This window comes from Typopeltis vanoorti, chromosome 9 (assembly GCF_054136105.1).
Source record: "Typopeltis vanoorti isolate ZY-2024b chromosome 9, IOZ_Tvanoo_1.0, whole genome shotgun sequence".
Classification (NCBI taxonomy): Eukaryota; Metazoa; Arthropoda; class Arachnida; order Uropygi; family Thelyphonidae; genus Typopeltis; species Typopeltis vanoorti.
Genome location: NC_143557.1, coordinates 1,704,459 through 1,724,669, shown reverse-complemented (window position 1 = coordinate 1,724,669; position 20,211 = coordinate 1,704,459). Strand labels below are relative to the sequence as shown.

Here is a 20,211-nt window from a genome sequence, read left to right as displayed (position 1 = left end):
CTTAATTAAAAGTAATTCAAGAATAATCTGATGACATTGATTTTGTTTATTTCAAAATTATTTTTGCAGGTATACCTTAGCAATCCTCACTACCTAAGATTTTTTGGGACCTTTGCAGGCCATGTAATTGAATTTCGGGTATGAATATTTTTGTTTATTTTTTAAAAATAAATAGACTTTAAATACACTTTAAATTTTGTATTCCTTGCTTTCAAAAATCAGCAGCATAAAATAAGTTGACTTTCCATTGCTTTTTACATAGATAAGACATACGTTCTCAATCTTTATTGTGTGTGTGCACGTGCACACGCACGCACGCGCGCGCACACACACACACACACACACACACACAGAGAAAGAGTAGATTGTGGTTTAATTGGAAGTCTTGAAGAACAAAAAGGGATTATAACAAGAATGTGCTTTGTTTATTTGGGACACAATTCCATTTAATTTGGCTGGCTAGTAATCTCTAACATCTGGAGTTAAGAAAATTACATAATATTGATTCATAAATATAGTATCAATAACACCTGCAGTATTGGTGAAACATGGCCATTTTATCATGCTACATGTGGTGGCATGATATCATGCTATGTTATAAACACGCTGCACTATCTGCCTCAAAAGCAGTGGATTGTGTAACAGTGTTATAGTGTTCAAATATATCAGGAATTGGTAAACGAAAGCTGTCAGTGTTGGAAAAAGGGTCAGGCTTCGATGCTATAAAGGGATTAGAATGAAGAGTTTACCGATTTAGTATCATGTGACAAAAATGCATGGATGATACCTGACTTTAAGAGAAGTGGCTTATGAGTTGGGACTTGGAATTATTATTGTTGTTATTATTATTAGTATGTGACACCTCCAAGGAGTCCAAAGACTGATCAAGGGTGGGCATCTACTCTACAACACAGTCTCCACCACACTACACCGAACTGCCACTACCATCATATACACCCTACTGCCTCCCACCACTAGTAATTTTGTGTGTAAATTGCAGGTGTTCTCAAGGCCAATTTTTCTGTATGTTGGATGAAAAACATGAGTTTCCTAGATGAAACCCTGCTACCTTGATATGAGATTGGCTAACTCACCAGTTTAAAGAAACTCTATATAAAGATTCCTCTCATCATGCCAAGAATCGAATTTAGACCTTTTCCAATTGAAGGACACACTGCACCATTGTTCTTCCAATTGCACTACTATAGAGGAATTATAATGGAAATCTAGAAAAATTTTACTGGTTTCTGACATTTGTTAGGAGGTCAGTGCAAAAGTTAATTTTTTGCAAGCAGTACAGTTTATGGCTAATAGTTGGTGAGGAATAAGCAACAAGATCGCTCAAAACTGTTTTCCTCACTGTGGTTTTAAGCCAATCATGCAAATGCCAGATATAGCCGATAGTGAAAAAGATGTCCTATTAGATGTGGATTGCATCAGTAACTACAAAATGTTTGCATCTATTGATGGTTGTCTTCAATACTATAATGAAAATGAGATTTTGTGGAAGAAATTGAAGCAAAACATCTGAGGACATAGCAGAAAGTGATGAGGATAACACTTCTGAGGATCTCTTAAACTCTTAACATGCAACTTTGTTTAGTTGGACCAAATTATGCTATTTCTGATGTAGCCCAATTAACTGGAATACACGCACACATGGCTTGTGATAAATCATAATATACACTAAAATCAAAAGTGGTATTTCAGAAAATATAAAAACAAATATGCTCAACTTTGCACTGTTGTTACTTAATAGTTTTTTAAGTAATTAATACTTCATAGTGCATTAACAATTTTGGATTTCATTTATAAAAGTCACAAATCAATCTCTCCCCCACTTAAATTGTATTGATTTTTAAAAGAATAAAAGGCCACATGAAACGACGTTGCATGAAGTTTCTTCTTTCTCTGTCCATTATAAATGATGCATTTGCTTAAATTGACTTAATAATGTACTCAGGTAATTTTACCTACTAAGTCGAAAAATATATACATAAACCTCAAATCAATCAAGTATTTACAGAAATATGAATGTGGTAAAATGTGGATATTGCTCCTGGTTGATGTCCATCGGATTCAGCACTTAGGAATGAGAACCCAATAATCAACCTAATGGTACATAACTCCTCTCAAGGACATGTGTGAAGAAATCTGATTAGGCAAAGTTTTTGATAAAAATGAACTATTACAGTATTCCCTGATATGTCAAGAATACTCATCATCATCATCACGAACCATGGGCTCACTGCCTGTTGATGTCTGATGCCTGTTTCACCATCTTCTTCCACCTTTCTTTGTCCAGTGCACAGTGTCACAGTTTTTGTACACCCATTCCACACCAGTCTTTTATATCGTCTATCCATTCTCTGTATGGTCTACCTCTTCTGTTTAAACCATCCAATATACCAAACGTAAATGTCTTTATCTTCCGGTCCTCACTCACTCTACAGATGTGTCCAAATAATTACAGCTTCCGTTTTATAATCTTCTGCATTAGATTCTGTTTTGGTTGTATCTTCTGATAGAGCTCTTCGTTGGTGATTTTCTGTACCCATCCTATTCTTAGAATCTTCCTGTAACAAGTTCTTTCAAATGCCAAAATTCTTTTTCTTGATTCTTTATTTATTACCCACGTTTCAGATCCATACAGTACACTGCTGAAGATGCATGTTTCCAGTACTCTTAGTTTTGTTTGCAGACTGATTATTTTACTTTTCCAGATGGTATCCATGGCCTTCAGATTTGTTCTTCTCTTTGCAATCCTGATCTTTATTTCTTTTTTACAGTCCAAGTCATAATGTCAGTTTACTTCCCAAATATGTGAATTGTTCTGCATTTTCTATATCAGTTCCATCCACTTGTATCTTTTGTTTCGTGTTCTTCTCACCAAATACCATTGTCTTTGTTTTTTCCAAGTTCATAACAAGTCCAAATCTCTTCCCTTCCTCATTTAACAGTTCCAGTGTTTTTTGTAGTTCTCTTTCGTCTTCTTCAATAATAACAATGTCATCTGCAAATCTCAGATTGTTAATTCTCATTCCATGTACAGACATTCCTTTGGCATCTTCCTTCAATTTGTCCATTGCTCTTTCTAAATGTGCAATGAAAATGCTTGGTGATATTGGGTCTCCCTGTCTAGTACCTCTGCTTGTTTTAAACCATTTCCCCAAATCATCACCTATTCTAACTGCTGCAACCGCATTCTGATAAACATTTTTTAATATAGCTATTAGTTTTTTTATCAATTCCATAGGATTCCAGAACTGCTAATGTCACTTTCTGGTCAATACTGTCAAATGCTTTCTGAAAATCAACAAAGCAAGTATATATGTTTTTGTTTTTTCTCCTAGCTTTCTCTGCTATTAACTGCATTGTCAAAATATGTTGAATTGTACTTCTATGTTCCCTAAGTCCTGCTTGCTTGTCTGCAAGGTATGCTTCCAATTGTGTTCTCAATCTTTCTGTCAATATGATCATCATCACTTTACCAAGGTGACTTATCAAGGCAATTGTTCTATAATTTTTACATTCTAGCTTATTTCCTTTCTTGTATAGTATCACTAATATTGATTTCACCCACTCCTCTGGCATTTTCCCTTCTTTCCATACCATATTACATAGTTGGTGCATTTCTGTAACCATACTTTTGCCACCATGTTTAATCATTTCTCCAGTCATGTTATCATTACCAGGACTCTTGTTGTGTTTTAGCTATCCTGTTGCTTTTTCTATCTCTCCTCTTAAATGCCCATATTATACTCATTACCTGGTGGTGATATTTGCTTCAATTCCACAATCAGTTTTCCAATGCTATCTGAATCTAGTTTTTCTTCATATAACTCACTACAGTATCTTGTCCACCGCTGTACAGTTTTTTCTTTATTCATCAATACTTTGCCTTTTTCATCTTTAATTGTGGTCTGTTTTGGTTGTCACTTTCTATTAATGGTTCTGATCATTTTGTATACCTCCCTTGTTTTATGCTCTCCATAGTACTATTCTATATTGTTGCATTGGGCTTCTCACCATTTCAACTTATCCATTCTGACTGCTTTTTTCACCTCATTACACTTTCTTCTATATTGCTCTTCTATTTGTTCTGATGTATCCCTTCTTATCTTTAACATTCTTTTCTCCTGTACTAACTTCAGTGTTTCTTGTGTAATCCATTTCTTCTTGATCTTCTCTTCTTCTGGTACTGTTTCTTCAACTGCATCTTCTATTGCCTTCGTTACTCTTTTCACTCTTAAATTCAAGTTTTTTTCTTTCTCCACACTTTTAAGTTTCTCTTCTTCCTATTTCTGCTTCACTTATTTGTGCTGTATCTCTTCTATTCTGATGTTGGGATTTATATTTCTTTTTTAATTTCAACTTGATGTTTGCAATCACTAAACTATGGTCCGAGTCTATATCCGCTCCTTGAAAAGTTCGACATTGCTTTACTGATGTTATCCATCCTTTAATCATATCAATCATGTTTTTGGTTTTCCCATCATTTGATCGCCATGTCCATTTTCTACACTCCTTTTGTTGGAATCCTGATTATCATCTTGTGGTCCACAACAAATTGTAACAATTTTTCACCTTGTTCATTTCTTTCTCTGAAACCATATTTTCCCATGACTCTTTCCCAACCATCATTATCTATTCCAACTTTGGCATTCCAATCTCCTTCAGTAATTAGCACATCTTGGTTTGGTATTGTTTCTGTGGTCTCTGTTAGATCTTTGTAGAATAAGTCAATATCCTTATCTGTGCTGTCAGATGTGGGTGCACATATCCGGACTATTGATATGTTGAATGGCTTTGCCTGAAATCTTGCTACTATGATTCGTTCATTAACTAGTTTATAGCCTAACAGTGCCTCTCGAGCTCTTTTGCTAAGAAGGAAGCCAACTCCTGCTTCGTGCATGGTGTCATGTCCTGACCATATTACTTTGCATCTATTGATCTCTCCAGATGATGTACATCTCATCTCTGCCAATCCTAGTATATCCCACCAATATCTCTTCATTTCCTCAAGAGGTAGTTCTAATTTTCCTGACATCCAGAGTGTCCGCACATTCCACGTTCCTACTGATAACAGTTCTGTTAGTTTCAGTTTTGTTTCCTTTCAAGAATACTATCATTCCATATATGTAGGCTGGACAAAATTGAATTTCAGAAAGAAGTCTAAAGTGAAACAAATCAAAATTAATGTGTCAAATCTATACTCACAATAATCTGATTTCTATGAGCAACGTAAACATTATTGAAAATCTAAAGAATAGCATTGCTGGTAATAGTAAAACTTCAGGTATAAAAAAATAAAATTCAAGCATGGCTCAAAGAACTCTTAATTCATTTTATTTATATATATATATATATATATATATATATATATATATATAAATTCATTTTATAATGCTTATATATTTATATATATAAAAATTAGTTTGAATGACTATATACCGAGAATGAAAACACAACAAGGTTTAATATTAAGATACAACTAGTTTCGTTGAATGATTCAAGTTCTTCAGGTATCACAGGCAAAGAATTATACAAAAAATGACAGATACATGATAAAATTACATCAACAGATCTAGTATAAAAGACAATAGTACATTTTAAAAACAGGAATCTGAGCTTGAGTTCTAAATTAAAGTTGACTATGTGCATGAGCTGCCACGAGTGCGCCAATGCTGAACAGAGGCAATGTGTGCATCAGAGAGATTGAAGCTAAGGTGTTTGTTAATATGGGATGAATCTAGTGAAATTTCTCTAGATTCGATGATCTTTCTTTCCAGTTCATCATAACACATGAATATTAGAAGTTTTTGGCCAGTCTACGAGGTGTTGGTGGCCTTCATCCAAGTTAATAGAGAAGAGAAAGTGGCTAGAGAAAGCGCTGGCTCTGGTTCTGTTGTAGGAAATGTCTCTCTGGTGTTTTTCCATATGCAAAAGGATGGATTTAGCTGTCTGGCCATAATATGGTTTTCCACATTCACACAAAATCTTGTAGACTCCTGGATACTGAGTAGGGAGATGTTTCACTTTAGGTTTACTTAGTATGGAGCGAAGTTTTGGAAACATAGTGAAGCAAGTTCTAATGTTGAATTTCTTAAGAATTTTTGCTAGTTTTGGGGAGAGAGAGCTGATGTATGGCAATGAAATAAAAGCTCTTGGGGAAGAAGAATCTTCAGTAGCAGTAGAGCGATGGAAAGAGAAAAATTTATCAATCTGTTTAAGAGAGAAACCATTGTTGACAAAAGTCCTTTTAAGTAAACAGAGTTCATTTTCAATTTCTGTTTGATCTGTAAAGATCTGGCTCGATGTGCCAGGGTTGAAATAATACCAAATTTCTGCGGTGGGTAGTGATGGGAAGAAGCATGAGGGTATCTACATCGGTTTTCTAAAAATTGAGATTTTGATATTTTCAGTGCATCTCATAAGTTTTAAGTCCAGAAAGGAGAGAGAGACAGTCATTGGATTCCAGTTCGAAAGTAAAATTGATATTTTCATGAAATTTGTTGAGGTGCATTTTTTATATTTTCTACTGAGTAAAGATGAACAATAATATATATATATATATATATATATATATAAAAAGATATAAGGGGTGCTTAAGGGTCAAAGCTGTATAACTGAGAGGAGACCTCCACATAGCCTTTAAAGAAATGCAGAAAACCGACCAGGGCTTCTGACCTAATTTCCAGTCCTAACCTTCTCGTGGTGCACCCTGTTGGGTATCTACTTGGATACTGAACGAACGAGGATGGACTGGCAATTTGGGATTTAGCTAACCAAATTGTATTCTTATTGGTTAAACCAAAATAAAAAATGATGGTACAACATGACAAAATTTCATGCCAACTGGGACATCGCCCGGTTAAACAAGGTGCCTGTTGTTTTCGCCAGGGAACCAGGGCGAACAGTGAAAAGTCACCTACTGGAACAAATCTGAAAACACACCCCAACTCAACATCACCAGAGTTAAAGATCGGTACTATCAACATAAGAAGCCTGAATGGCAAAGAAATGGAGCTAGCTGCGGAATTAAATAAGTACCAGATCGACATAATAGGGGTGACTGAAACGAAAAAGACAAAAACTGGTGAGATCTTTCTGAGCAATAAATACAAAATGTTATATTCAGGAAATGACAATCAAGGAAAAGAAGGAGTAGCCATAGTATTCAACATTAAATACGAGGCTAATCTTCTTGAATGGCAGGCAGTCTCAAGTAGAGTAATGTGGGCAAATATGAGAATGGGGAATTGGACAATGAGACTTATTTGTCCCACAGAAGGTTCTACTAAGGTAGAAGTGGAGGAATTTTTTGATGCTTTAGAAAAAGCAACTGGCACAATGAAAAAGGAAAAGTTGGTCCTTGTTTTGGATCTAAATAGCAGAGTAGGAAATGATTGTGAGACATACAAAAATATTTTGGGAAAATTTGGAGAAAAGAGCAAAGCTAATAATAATGGCAAATATCTGTTGGATTTCTACTCAGGACATGGACTGATTATTACTAACACAATGTTCTAACATAAAAATGTGTACAAATTCACATGGAGAGAAGAGGCAAGGAATAAGAAAAGTCTCATTGACTATGTTATTGTTGATAGTGATTTTTTCTCCCTGGTGCAGGACACCAGAGTGTACAGAGGATTTCTTGAGCATAATAAAATTGAATTTCATATTGAAAAGAATAACATGTAAGAAAGTTTTAAAGCGAATAAAAGTTGAGCAACTCTCAGATGTGAACTGTAGACTAAAATACGCAAAGATTATTGAAGAAAAAATGAAAGAGTTTGAGAACAGGAATCAAAACCTTGGAGATTCAGTAGCAAACCTGTAAGAAAACCCTGATTGATTCAGCTAGAGAGGCATGTGGTGAAGTTGTCTGCAAGGATAGGAAAATTAGAACTCCATGGTGGACACAGGAAGTTAAAGAGGCAGTCAAGGAAAAGAAGAAAGCATATCAAAAGTTCCTGGCAAATAAGTCAACTTGTGCTGTTAGAGAATATAGAGACAAATGCAAGAATGCTAAACACTGTGTAAAACTAGCTAAACAAAAGTCATAGGAGGACTTTGGCAAGAATATAGAAAATAAATATCAAGAAGATGGCAAAATATTCTGGGGTTGTTGAAGAAGCTTAGGAATCGAGGAAAGAGTGCTGTAAAAGGAGTTAGAGATGGTAAAGGTGATATGAAAACAGGAGAAAAAGATATCCTTAAAGTATGTAGTAATTACTTTGGAAAACTGCTAAATGAAACAAGCAGTGATGACAGCACAGTGGTAAAAAACACTGACCAGGCATGCAGTCAGAAATACATATCCATACTTGAAGTAGAAAAAGCCATCAAAGGCCTAAAATGTGGAAAGGCAGCAGGAGTAGATGATATTCGACCAGAAATGCTGAAGTATGGTGGTATAAAAGCCTTACAGTGGCTGCACTGCATAGTTCAGAAAGCCTGGACAGAGGGACGAATTCTCGATGATTGGAGTAGAGCTCTCATAGTACCCATATATAAGAAGGGAAATAAAACTGAATGTGAGAATTACAGAGTTATTTCCCTACTAAGTGTTCCTGGCAAGAACTATGGAAGTATACTTGAGAAATGATTGAGTAGAATTGTGGAAGAAAAGCTTTGTAAAGAACAAGCTGGATTCAGGCCAAATAGAGGCTGTCAGGATCAGATCTTCACTTTACGACAAATAGTCGAGAAAGCATGGGAATATAACAAAGATCTGTATTTAAGTTTTGTCGATTTGGAAAAGGCATATGACAAGGTGCCAAGAGAGAGAAGCTATTCAATACGCTACAGTTATATGGTGTCAATGGGGCATTATATCAAGCAATACTTCGTCTTTATTTGAGTTGTAAGTCATCAGTTAGAATTGAAGGAAGTACAGGAAGATTGTTTAATGTTAAATCTGCTGTGAGACAAGGATGTACATTATCCCCTCTGTTATTCATTATCTATATGGATCACATTATGAAGGAAAGTGGTATTAAACATGATATCAAAATTGGAGATGATGTCAGCTCTTTGCTTTATGCGGATGATGTTATACTTTTAAATAAAACCGCTACAAGTCTGCAAGATTCTCTGACTAAATTGAATAACTGTTGTAATAGATATGGTATGAAGGTCAGCAATAAAATTACAAAGACAATGAAAATAGGCAGAATCATTGAACATGTCAACTGTATTGTGAATGGTGAACCTGTGGAACAAGTAAAACATTTCAGCTACTTAGGCACGATTTTTAGCGAAGATGGATTCAATATGGAAATAGACATCAGAATCAGCAAAGCTGGTATGGTGGGAAGTCAATTGAATAAATTCATATGGAATAAGAGAGAAATTAGTCGGAACACTAAATTAGCTGTATACAAGACAGTGCTCAAACCAGTTTTAACTTATGGATCTGAGAGCTGGGTCAGAAGTAAAACGCTTGACCAAAGACTAGAGACCGCAGATATGAAAGTCCTGAGAAAGATTAGAAGCATGAACAGATGGAATCAATGGCAATATCATATTATAGACGAGGATATTAGGAAAAAACTTGACATTGTCAGCATCCAGGAATGCGTTAGCAGAGCTAATCTCAGGTGTTATGGTCACCTTGTTTTGCTAATCTTTCCTCTCCCTTAAATAGAATGGGAGAGGAAAGATTAGCAAAACAAGTGTTCTCTGCCATGTTGACAGGAAAACGACCCAGAGGGAGACCAAGATATAGGTGGATTGATGCGGTACAAAGTGCCTTAGACGATGGAAATATAAGATCTGGTAATGTTGGAGTATTGAAAAGTAACAGACTGATTTGGAGGAAAATTGTAGATAGTAAGTTAGTAAGGATGTAATTTTTTCATGTTGTACTATCATATCCTGTACACCCCCTTGTGGGTACACGGCAGGAATTTGATGATGATGGTAAAGATATAAGCATTATAAGAACAGGAGATAATTCCAAAATAAGGTATAAAATCAAAAAAAGTAAAACCTCCATAGGATACTATCATGAATGTCTATGGGATTTTTTCACAACTGTCAAATTGGTACATAATAATGTGGCAACACTGAAAGAAGAAAACTAAAAATTAACTACAGCAAATGAAACATTCAGAAAAGACCTCTGTGACATCAAACTTACTCTAAAATCTAAAAACCCAATCTAAGGCAAGTAATATTGAAATACTAGGAATTCCCCAAGAGTTAATGGGGAATTCCTAGTATTTCAATATTACTGTGACAATCTACAAATTGAAGATAAGGACAAGTTATATACTCATAGAGTTCCTGTAATAAATAAAAACAAAATCGACCAGTTATTGTTAAGTTTAAAGACAGCAGCAGCACTATAGACATGGGGATAAAAAAAGACTAAGGAATACAAGAAACTCCGAGCTCCAGACATTAATAGCAAATTTAAGAATATTAACATATATATTAACAAGCATGCAGTTAAGGCCAGAAAAATTATTTTATACTATTAAACAGTTAAAAATAGCAAACAGTTTCCAATTTGTATAGATTTGAGTTGGTGAAATATTTTTATGAACGAACAAGGCAACCAAAATACACTGAATGAGGACCAAAGAAGATCTGAGTAATATTTGTTCTTAATGGAGAAGGATGTTGAAGACATCTCACAGACATCACACGAAAGACTTGAAAACTTTTATCTGAAACTAACTTCTTATACTACATGTTGATATTAGGAGCCTAAGACAAAAAATGACAAACTTCTGTTCATGCTGAAGCATAATAAAGCAAGGTATGAATCAAAGAGGAAGAAATAAGTATAAATATCTCCATGTATGTGTGGATTTTCTATAAACGGGAGAGTATATTTGCACAAACATTCACAACATCATCCAGCTCAGCAGTACGGTATCCTAAAAACACTAATCCCCAGAGCTAGAGCTATCTTTCCAATGACAATTCTCTTACCACTAAACTCACTTCGATCACACTTTCTTAGCCAATGCTGTAATCTTCATAGGATAGAAAAAATACTAAAATGCTCTCCAGAAATCCCCTCCATTGCTTATCACACAAGACTACTGCAAAACTGTTACCATCCCATACATTCAAGGCACGTCTGAAAAGATATCTAGATTACTTAATAAATATCAGCTACACACCATATTTAAACCACATGTCAAATTGGCAACTCTCATCTGTTCACGTAAGGACAAACTCTCTTCTTTATCATCCAAGAGGTTATGAAGTGGTTTGTTTTGTCCTGGCTTACTATGAAAAGACAGGAAGAACTGTTGACATTTGCCTTGGTGAACGTAAAGAATACATCTCGCACTATGGTTATAGCAAGTTGGGTCTAGCAAACCATGCCTTGGATATCCCTTCATATATGATCAAATGGAAGAAAACAAAAGTGATACACAGAAGTCATTATTAGTCAGAGAGATTGTTTTTGAAATCAATAGCAGCTTTAAAACATATTCTAAAACTTAACCAGTATAGCTGCATAAATTTACCAAAAAACTGGTTGACAGTCATTTTAAGAGCTAATTAATACTTGGTTTCTCTCTTTTTTCCAACATAGATGGTGCCAGTTAGGTTTTTAGTTTCTTGTGTTGTCTGTTAATTTTTTTAAACTGGTCTCACTGTTATACCAAATTGTTGTTTCGTGTACTGTGACAAACTGTTCTTGTGGTCTGAAGATACTGGATATAATATCAATGAAATATCAGCTAATAAGTTAATAAATATTATTTTTTTTTATCATGCTGTGTTGTAATCAATACTTAACATGTACTGCCAGCACATAAGCCTTTCACTCGTTAGAGTTGAAAGGCTTATGTGTTGTGAACAAAGGCTTCGTTGTGAATAAAGGCTTTCCATCACACTCAGTCTCTTGTCCTTTCTTTCTGTAAGTTCTTTTATGTTGTCCATCCAACTCTTTTGCAGTCTTCCTCTTCTCATGCCCTCACTCTTCCCCACCATAACTGCCTTTTCCAGTGACTTTTCTGCTTGCATAATATGTCCAAATTACATCTACATCTGTTTAGTAAATCATTGCCTCCAAGGAGCATTTCTAAAACCTTCTTATTAGTCATTCTTGAAGTCCATGGGATTCTTAATAGTCTCTTCCATGCCCATCATTCAAATGAATCAATTCTCTTTGTCTTTTTTTTTTAATAATCCAGCTTTCACATCTATACATCACTACTGGAGATACTGTGGCTTTGACAATTCTAACTTTTGTGACTTTACTTGCACCTCTGTCTTTCATAACTTTTGTCAGGTTTAACATAGTTTTTTTTTTATCATGACTATCCTTCTTTTAATTTCATCTTCACTTTTATCATTTCTGATTCTGGACCTCAGTATATCAACTTTCAATGATCTATATTTTATCTCTCTTATAAATTCACCTAAATTTCTAGAAGCTATCACTTTTGTTTTATTGATGTTTAAATAAGACATATGACAAGGTTCTTTGTTACGTTCCCTCTTTACCAATATAATCAGCTCCTCCATATCTTCCTTACTTTCTGTTATGAGAGTTGTATTTTCTGCATATCTAAATTATTGATTTTTTTTTTCTGCCAATCTCAATTCTAGCTTGGTTTTTGTCTAAGTTAGCTATTCTTATAATATATTCACTATAAATATTAAAAAGAGGAAGGCAGTAGACAACCCTGCTGCACCCCCTTTTCCCACTCAAATACTGTCTGTTTCTCCAAATACTGTTTTTACTGTTCACTATTTTAACACAGTCTGCATAATGGAATATTAAAGAAAATCTTCAGTTTTTTTTTTAATGGGAAACCCATGCAGTAGAGGTTGGTCAACTTATAGTACCGTGGATGAGCCAGAAGAAACTTGCTCACTTTTACCTTGAAGAGCTGTGGATTGTATTCCTTGGGAACAGCCTGCATAAGATGGCAGACTGTTCCAGAGGACAGCAGTCAAAGGGGAGTGAATGAAGAGAGGAGAAATTTGTTCTTTGTGTTGGTACATGCACTTGAATGAATTTTACAGAAAGTGGGGGATTGATTCTAATTCTGTGAACAGTGACTGTAGAAGTATATGAAGAAGATACAAGCAGCATAAACTGAGCATTTCTGTGAAAGTGAATGAAGTGTGTTATTGAGAAAGGGGTCATTAATCAGTCTAAATGCCCATTTCTGCACAGTCCAGTATCTTTACAGTCATATGGGCACAACTCCAGATATGTGATAGCAATATTTAATGGTCAGATGGATTTGTGATTTGTACAAAGTCAGAAGCTATTCAGAGTAAAGAAGCACCTCAAGCAAAAGAGAAAATCAAATTTTTAGAAGCAGAAGCAGCAAAATTTTATTTTGCCAATAGAGATTTGAGGTTAGTGTTATCCCTAGAAGATAAATCCCATGCATAGGGATATGGGTGTTGTCAAAAGTAAGACTGAAAGAAATGCTCCATTTCCTGGGAATTAAGGCAGAGCTGCATTTTGCTTGCATTGAAGGAGTAGATGATATTTGAATAGAAATGCTCAAGTATGGAGGTATAAAAGTCTTGCAGTGGCTGCACTGCATAATTCAGAAGGCCTGGACAGAGAGACAAATTCCAGATGATTTCTCATAGTACCTATATATATACAAAAAGGGAAATAAAATTGCATTGAGAATTACAGAGGTATTTCCTTACTGTGAATGTTCCTGGTAAGATTTATGCAAGTATACTTGAGAAATGGTTGAGAAGGATTGTGGAAGGGAAGCTTGGTGAAGAAGAACAAGCTGGATTCAGGCTAAATAGAGGATCTCGTATCAGATTTTCACTTTACAACAAGTAGTTGAGAAATTTGAGGAGCAAAGATCTGTATTTAAGTTTTGTAGGCCTGCAAAAGACATATGACAAGGTGTCAAGAGAAAAGCTATTCAAAATGCTATAGTTATATGGTGTCAGTGGGACATTATATCAAGCAATGCTTAGTCTTTTTTTTGAGTTTTAAGTCAGCAGTTAGAATTGAAGGAAGTACAGGAATATGGTTTAATGTTAAATCTGGTGTCAGACAAGGATGTATATTAACCCTCTGTTATTCATTATCTATATCAGGGGTGTAGAACATCCTGCCTGGGCCGTATAAGGCCTGCGAAATCATTTGGTCTGACCCTGCCAAGGCAACTGCAGGTGGGACTCGAAATTCAATAAATCTAGAAGCTTTTTTTCATGGCAACATAAATTTATATTAAGTGAATCATAATAATAATGTAAATTTTGAGGGACAAGCAAGCAACGTCCATTACGAGATAGACAGGACGCATATGAGTACATCATGGGACAGACACGTATGCTTCTTGTCGGCTGCCGTGGTAGCCAACGAGAAGACCTCAAGAGTCAATGGCACAAACATTGGATATGTTCCAAATCCAAGATGCAGGATTAGAGCAACAATCAAAGCAAAATAATTGCGTTGCTGGCAGCACACACACACACACTGGATAGTTATTATAACTTAAGTGGTATGGCATCTTACAAATGGCGACTACAAAGAAAAGAAAAGTTGATGCAGAGTGTTGATCTTTCCAAGAGAAATGGACAAATGATTATTTTTTTGTTGAAGTCAAAGGCAAACCTGTGTGCCTAGTTTGTGGCAATGCATTAGCAGTAATGAAAAAAGCCAATCTGGAGCATCATTACAGCTCATAACATGCTAAACTCAATGATTTGGGATGCCAAATGCATCTGGATAAAATCAATGCTCTTCAGCTGCGTTTGGAATCGCAACAAGCTTCTTTCACTAGGCCTCGTTGTGACAGAGACAATGTTATTCAGACGAGTTATGTAGTGAGCAAGCTAATCGCAAAACTAACACTCTGAAACAAAGTAAAATTGTTTCAGATTGTTAGTTTGTCTTAGAGAACCATCTCAGATCAGATTACTGACTTAGCACAAGATACTGAAAAAACATTGAAGGATTCTGCAGGAGATTTCCAATTTTTCTCTCTGTCTTGTGATGAGACAATGGACATAACAAATACTGCTCAACTGGCCATTTTCATTTGTGGGATAACTGCAAAGTTTGACAGGAACTACTATCACTGGATGCCATGCATGGCACTACAAGAGGTGAGGCCTTGTTTGAGAGATTTGTTTTATCAATGAAAAAACTTGTGCTAACATTTGAAAAGTTAAGTGGCCTTACTACAGATGGAGCTCCAGCCATGGTTGGCTCGCAAAAAGGGTTAATTGCATTTGTCAAGAAAGAACTGAATCATCTCAGTCTTGATCCAAGTGATTTAATTATATGCCACTGCATCATACATCAAGAAAGTCTCTGTGTGCAGTCGTTGCAGCTCAACAATGTGATGTCAACAGTAGTGTCATGCATAAATTTTGTCAAAAGCAGAGGGTTTAACAGCCGCAAGTTAAGGAGTTACTGAATGATCTTGAGTGAGTACGGTGATCTTGTTTATCACTGTGAAGTACGTTGGCTGAGTTGCAGGAACATGCTAATGAGGTTTTATGAACTGCGGGATGAAGTCAAGCAGTTCATGGAGATGAAGGGAAAACCTGTTAGGGAACTCAATGATAGCAAGTGGCTGTGTGATCTAGCATTCATGGTGGACCAAGTATCTCTCAGAGCTGAATGTCAAGCTGCAAGGCCCAAACCAGCTTCTCAGCTCCCTGCTTTCAAACGTGAAATCATTTGAAATTAAATCAAGGCTTGAAAGGAATAACACGGTGCATTTCCCCGCTCTGGAAGTACAAAAAGCCTTCTACGACACCTGAATATGCTAGTGAATGTACAAAACTAATTGAGGCATTTAACGAAAGATTCAAGGACATGAAAAGTAAACAAATGGAATTGAACATCTTTGCTACACTGTTCAATGTGGAAGCAACTGATGTGTCTGATAACCTACAACATGAAATCATTCAGCTGCAAAGTGATGATGAGCTGAAAGCCAGGTATAACAACCTCCCACTGCTTGAATTCTATAAATGTTACATAAGCAATGATGAATTTCCCACTTTGAGGAGACATGCATTGATATATGCATCTGTGTTTGGAACAACTTACTGCTGCGAGCAGTTCTTTTCAAAACTTACCATTGCAAAGAGTCGACTGCGCTCCAGACTGACCAACACAAACCTGGAAAAGCAGTTGCGAGTAGCAACATCATCAATACCAGCTAACATCACGTGCCTCACCAAAGAGATGCAGTTCCAGTCATCACATTAGAGGTGAGCTAATTAAATGTGTGACCAAACATAGCATGCTAATTTTTAAGTTGATAATTTTGTATGGCCTGTGAATGATGTTATAAATATCCAAATTGTCCTTGGCAGAAAAAAAGGTTCCCCACCCCTGATCTATATGAATCACATTATGAAGGAAAGCCGTATTTATTTTCTTAGCATTTGGCTAAGAAGAATACATGCATATGCCACCATACACACACAAAAAAAGGACGTACAAGACAATAAAATGTATAAAAGATGTATAAAAGAATACAGTAGTGTGGAGTGACACTGTAGTCATATATACATATAAAATATAGAAATAATCATAAAATTAAAATTGAATGTCTAAGTTCGACAACCAATCAACAGCATCTGTAGAAACTGTTATAAAGTAGTTATAGGTGCTGTGTAGGTTCTGTGAGGACACTCAAACATGATATGTTGTATAGTTTGGTTATCCTCACCACAGTCACAAGATGAATTTCGTCTTATTCCCCAAGTAAATAAGGAAGCTCCGCACCTACCATGGTTGGTGCTAACCCTATTTAAGAAGGTCCATATTTTTCGATGTAGGTCGAACCCTGATGGAGGGCTGTTTGGGTTAAAGTGTGCCAGATTACTTTGGCTTGGGCAGTCCATTCTATCTGCCATGCTATTGTTACATCATAGCCCTCAGTGACAAGTCGTTGAGCCATTATAATAGGCAGGTGTCTCTTGGCTTAAGCCTCCATGATGTAAAGCTGTCAATATCAGAGTGTATAGGAAGCAGTGGATTCCGGCCAATTTTGTTATATTTGTGAATCAGGTTGCCTTGGCGTCATAGTTGTGGCAGTTGTATGTGGCTCAGAACTGGTAGCCAATATGATTGAGTAGTAAATCTAGTACAAGTCTGCAAGATTCCCTGACAAAATTGAATAACTATTGTAATAAATTTGGTAAGAAAATCAAGACAAACAAACAAGACATAGACAATGAAAATAGGCAGAAATGTTGAAAATATCAACAGCATTGTGAATGGAGAACCTATAGAACATGTAAAACATTTCAGCTACTTAGGCACAATGTTTAGTGGAGACGGTAAATTAAATATGGAAATAGACAACAGAATCAACAAAGCTGGTATGGTAGGAAGTCAGCTTAATAAATTTGTATGGAATAAGAGTGAAATGAAAAGTAGGAATGCAACATGCTGTTATCAGCAAAACTCTGTATTGGTTGGTAATCTGCTGTAGTAGACCAGGCACAGTGGCTTGTTGGACCCCAACTGCGGTTGCATAATTTGAAGATAGGGAACCATCCACATCAAAGTGAGCATTCCGTCAGGGGTAGACCAAATGATAGGAGCTTACTTAACAGGCTTTTGTGCCAGACCTGGTTAAAACCTTGGAGCTATCAAGTGAAACCACTTCACACTCACCATACTGTTCGATGATATTTATCCAGATATCGGTGACAAGTGAGTAGATCACCTGTTGATCATCAGTAACAACCCATACTGATGGTCATTTATTAGTTAGGAATCTTCAAAGTAGCATAGCTGATGAATGCTCATAGCTCTTTTCATTACATTGGCAAGAGCTGGTGTAAGATAAATTGGACAGGGTGGGCAAAATGACAGAGATAATGAGGGACATTGTCATTGACAGGAACGTTTGAAGAGAAAAACGCCCTCCAACATTTCACATACGGATCAATCTGAGAGAAAACGTGCAATCTAATTAGACAAATGAAGGCAATTCAAATGATAGTGAGTTCAGAACCCCTCAAAGCATGACCCTATCAAATCCTTAGAGATGTCAAGAGCAGTGGCACAGGTTTCTCAAACCTTTCCATGGAATGGGTCCAGAGGAGTGTGATATAGGCCAGGAGATCTCCTTTGGATCTGAATTGGCAAAATTCATACTGGTGGTCATTAATTAGATAGCAGTTCTCAAGATTTTGAAGAACTTGAATATTGGAACTTTCTTCATTACTTTAGACAAATCTGATGTGAGAGCAATAGGTCAATAACTTGATGGTAAACATATATCATTTTTTTGGAAACTAGCTGTATGTGGACTTTCTCCATGCTGTAGGATGGATGCCAGCTGAGTACCATTTAGTGAATAGATGATAAAGAACAGGTGTTAGTTCAGGACCACATCTGTGAGCACAATGGGTGGGATTTCACAAGGACTAGCTGCTTTTGTGGTATTCAAGATTCTTCTGATGTACTTCTGAACATTACTGGAGGTATGAGATGCAATGCTCTAGGCAAAGAAGGAGGTAATTAGCTTTGGTCAACTATTCAGGACTTGGAAGAGAAGAATGAAGCCAAGACATTAGCCTATTCTTTATGTGATGTTACAATGCTACCATTAGGGTGGGATAGAAGAGATAGTGCATTGTAACATCACATAAAGAATAGGCTAATGTTGTGCCATTGGCCAAAGTTGTTGGGCACAACTTTGGCCAATGGCACAAGCAGACAATTTTATTATTATTACACAGGCATGTCCATAGATCTTAAGACTCACTGTGGGAGACCCATACTATCAACACAATAGTGTCATACCGCTCCTTGAAGACCTCCCATCCCTGCAGTGCACTATTCGTGGTGGAGGGGACCTCTCAGTGATGGTACTGGTCCTTTTCATTCTAACTCTTTTTTTTCTTTACTTTTCTTCCTGTATTCTTTGCTCTGCTTCTCCCGAGTGTTTTTTTTACTATCCTGTTTTTCAACTACCATCACTGGGGTCCAATTCTCTGCTGCTATGTTTGCTGTGCACTGCAAGCATCTGGAAAGGGGGGAAATATTGGTAGTCTTGCACTAATTTGGCCTCTGCTTTGTCAAGACAGGCAGTCGTGAATGGTCCTACCAGAATCATTTGGCTAGTGGACTTGCCTGCAAGGGTCAACACTGTTGTGGTGTCTTTCACCCCCATGGTCCAGGGTAGAGATCCAAGGCTGCGTATAACATCTGGAGTAAGCCTGGTGTTCTGCTCCCAAGTGCAGGCATTGCTTGCCAGTTAGTGGAGCATCCATTATGGTTCCATAATGGATGGGAAGTTCTGATGCTGAAACAAAAACTCCTTGAGCATGAATTATTCGTCCTCAAATGTTTCAGTGGTCCTAACAAAGTCCCAACCAAGTACTGATACCATAGATGCAATGTTTGGTTACAGAAGTAAGAAACAAAAGATATATGATACTAGTATAAATGTACCAGTTTTTTGATCGTCCAGGCAAAGGTGATAAACCAATAGGGAAAATGTCGCCCTTCTTTATTTAGGAGGACTGGTAGAATCTTCCAAAACTGTTAAGAAATTATCTTCTGGTGATATTTTCATGAACATGTCGTGCCAGCAACATTCTGAGGAACTACTGGGAGCAACATCAGTGGGTGTAATACCACTCACATTAACTGCATAAAACATTCAACTCTTGTAGAAGAATGGGCTCTCTTTGATGTTCCTGATGAGGAGATATGATCAGAGCTTAGAGATCATGGAGTGACTGGTGTGAGGCGCATCCTGATATGTAAGATTAGTCAGCTAGTTCCAACCAGGAATATCATCCTTACTTTTGATACACCTAAGCCTGCAATATCTTTTAAATCCTTTAAAAGCAGGGTATCTCAACTGTCTTGTTAGAGCGTACATCCCTAATCCATTAAGTTGCTTTAAATGTCAGAAATATGGGCATTCCTAAACTTCTGTCATGGCTCTACCACTTGTGTGTGATGTGGTAGGCAAAGAACATTATAACAAATCTTTCTCTGCAAAAAACTAAAAATGTCAGCTGTCAGGGTGTTCATCTAGTTTACTCTTGTGCATGTCAAAAGTTGAAAGATGAAAAAGAAATACAAAAAATTAGAACAAAATATATATCAGGAATCAAAAAGGAAATTAACCACTGCTACACCTATTTTGAGATTCTCTTATGCTGAAATGGTGGCAGCTAAGAAAATGTTAATAGCATCTCAAACACATGTCTATTCCACCATCTGATAATTTCATCATACCTGAACTTCAT

The 20,211-nt window shown here is 36.4% G+C and overlaps 1 protein-coding gene across 1 annotated transcript in view; it reads left to right on the top strand.

The window, feature by feature from the left end:
* Window positions 1–20,211, top strand: part of LOC150102843 (uncharacterized) — an 836,492-nt gene that overhangs the window by 101,335 nt on the left and 714,946 nt on the right. Inside the window, exon 4 of the mRNA XM_090397955.1 lies at window positions 70–138. Within this exon, the coding sequence (XP_090254081.1) occupies window positions 70–138 (69 nt within the window). The remainder of the gene's footprint in view (window positions 1–69; window positions 139–20,211) is intronic.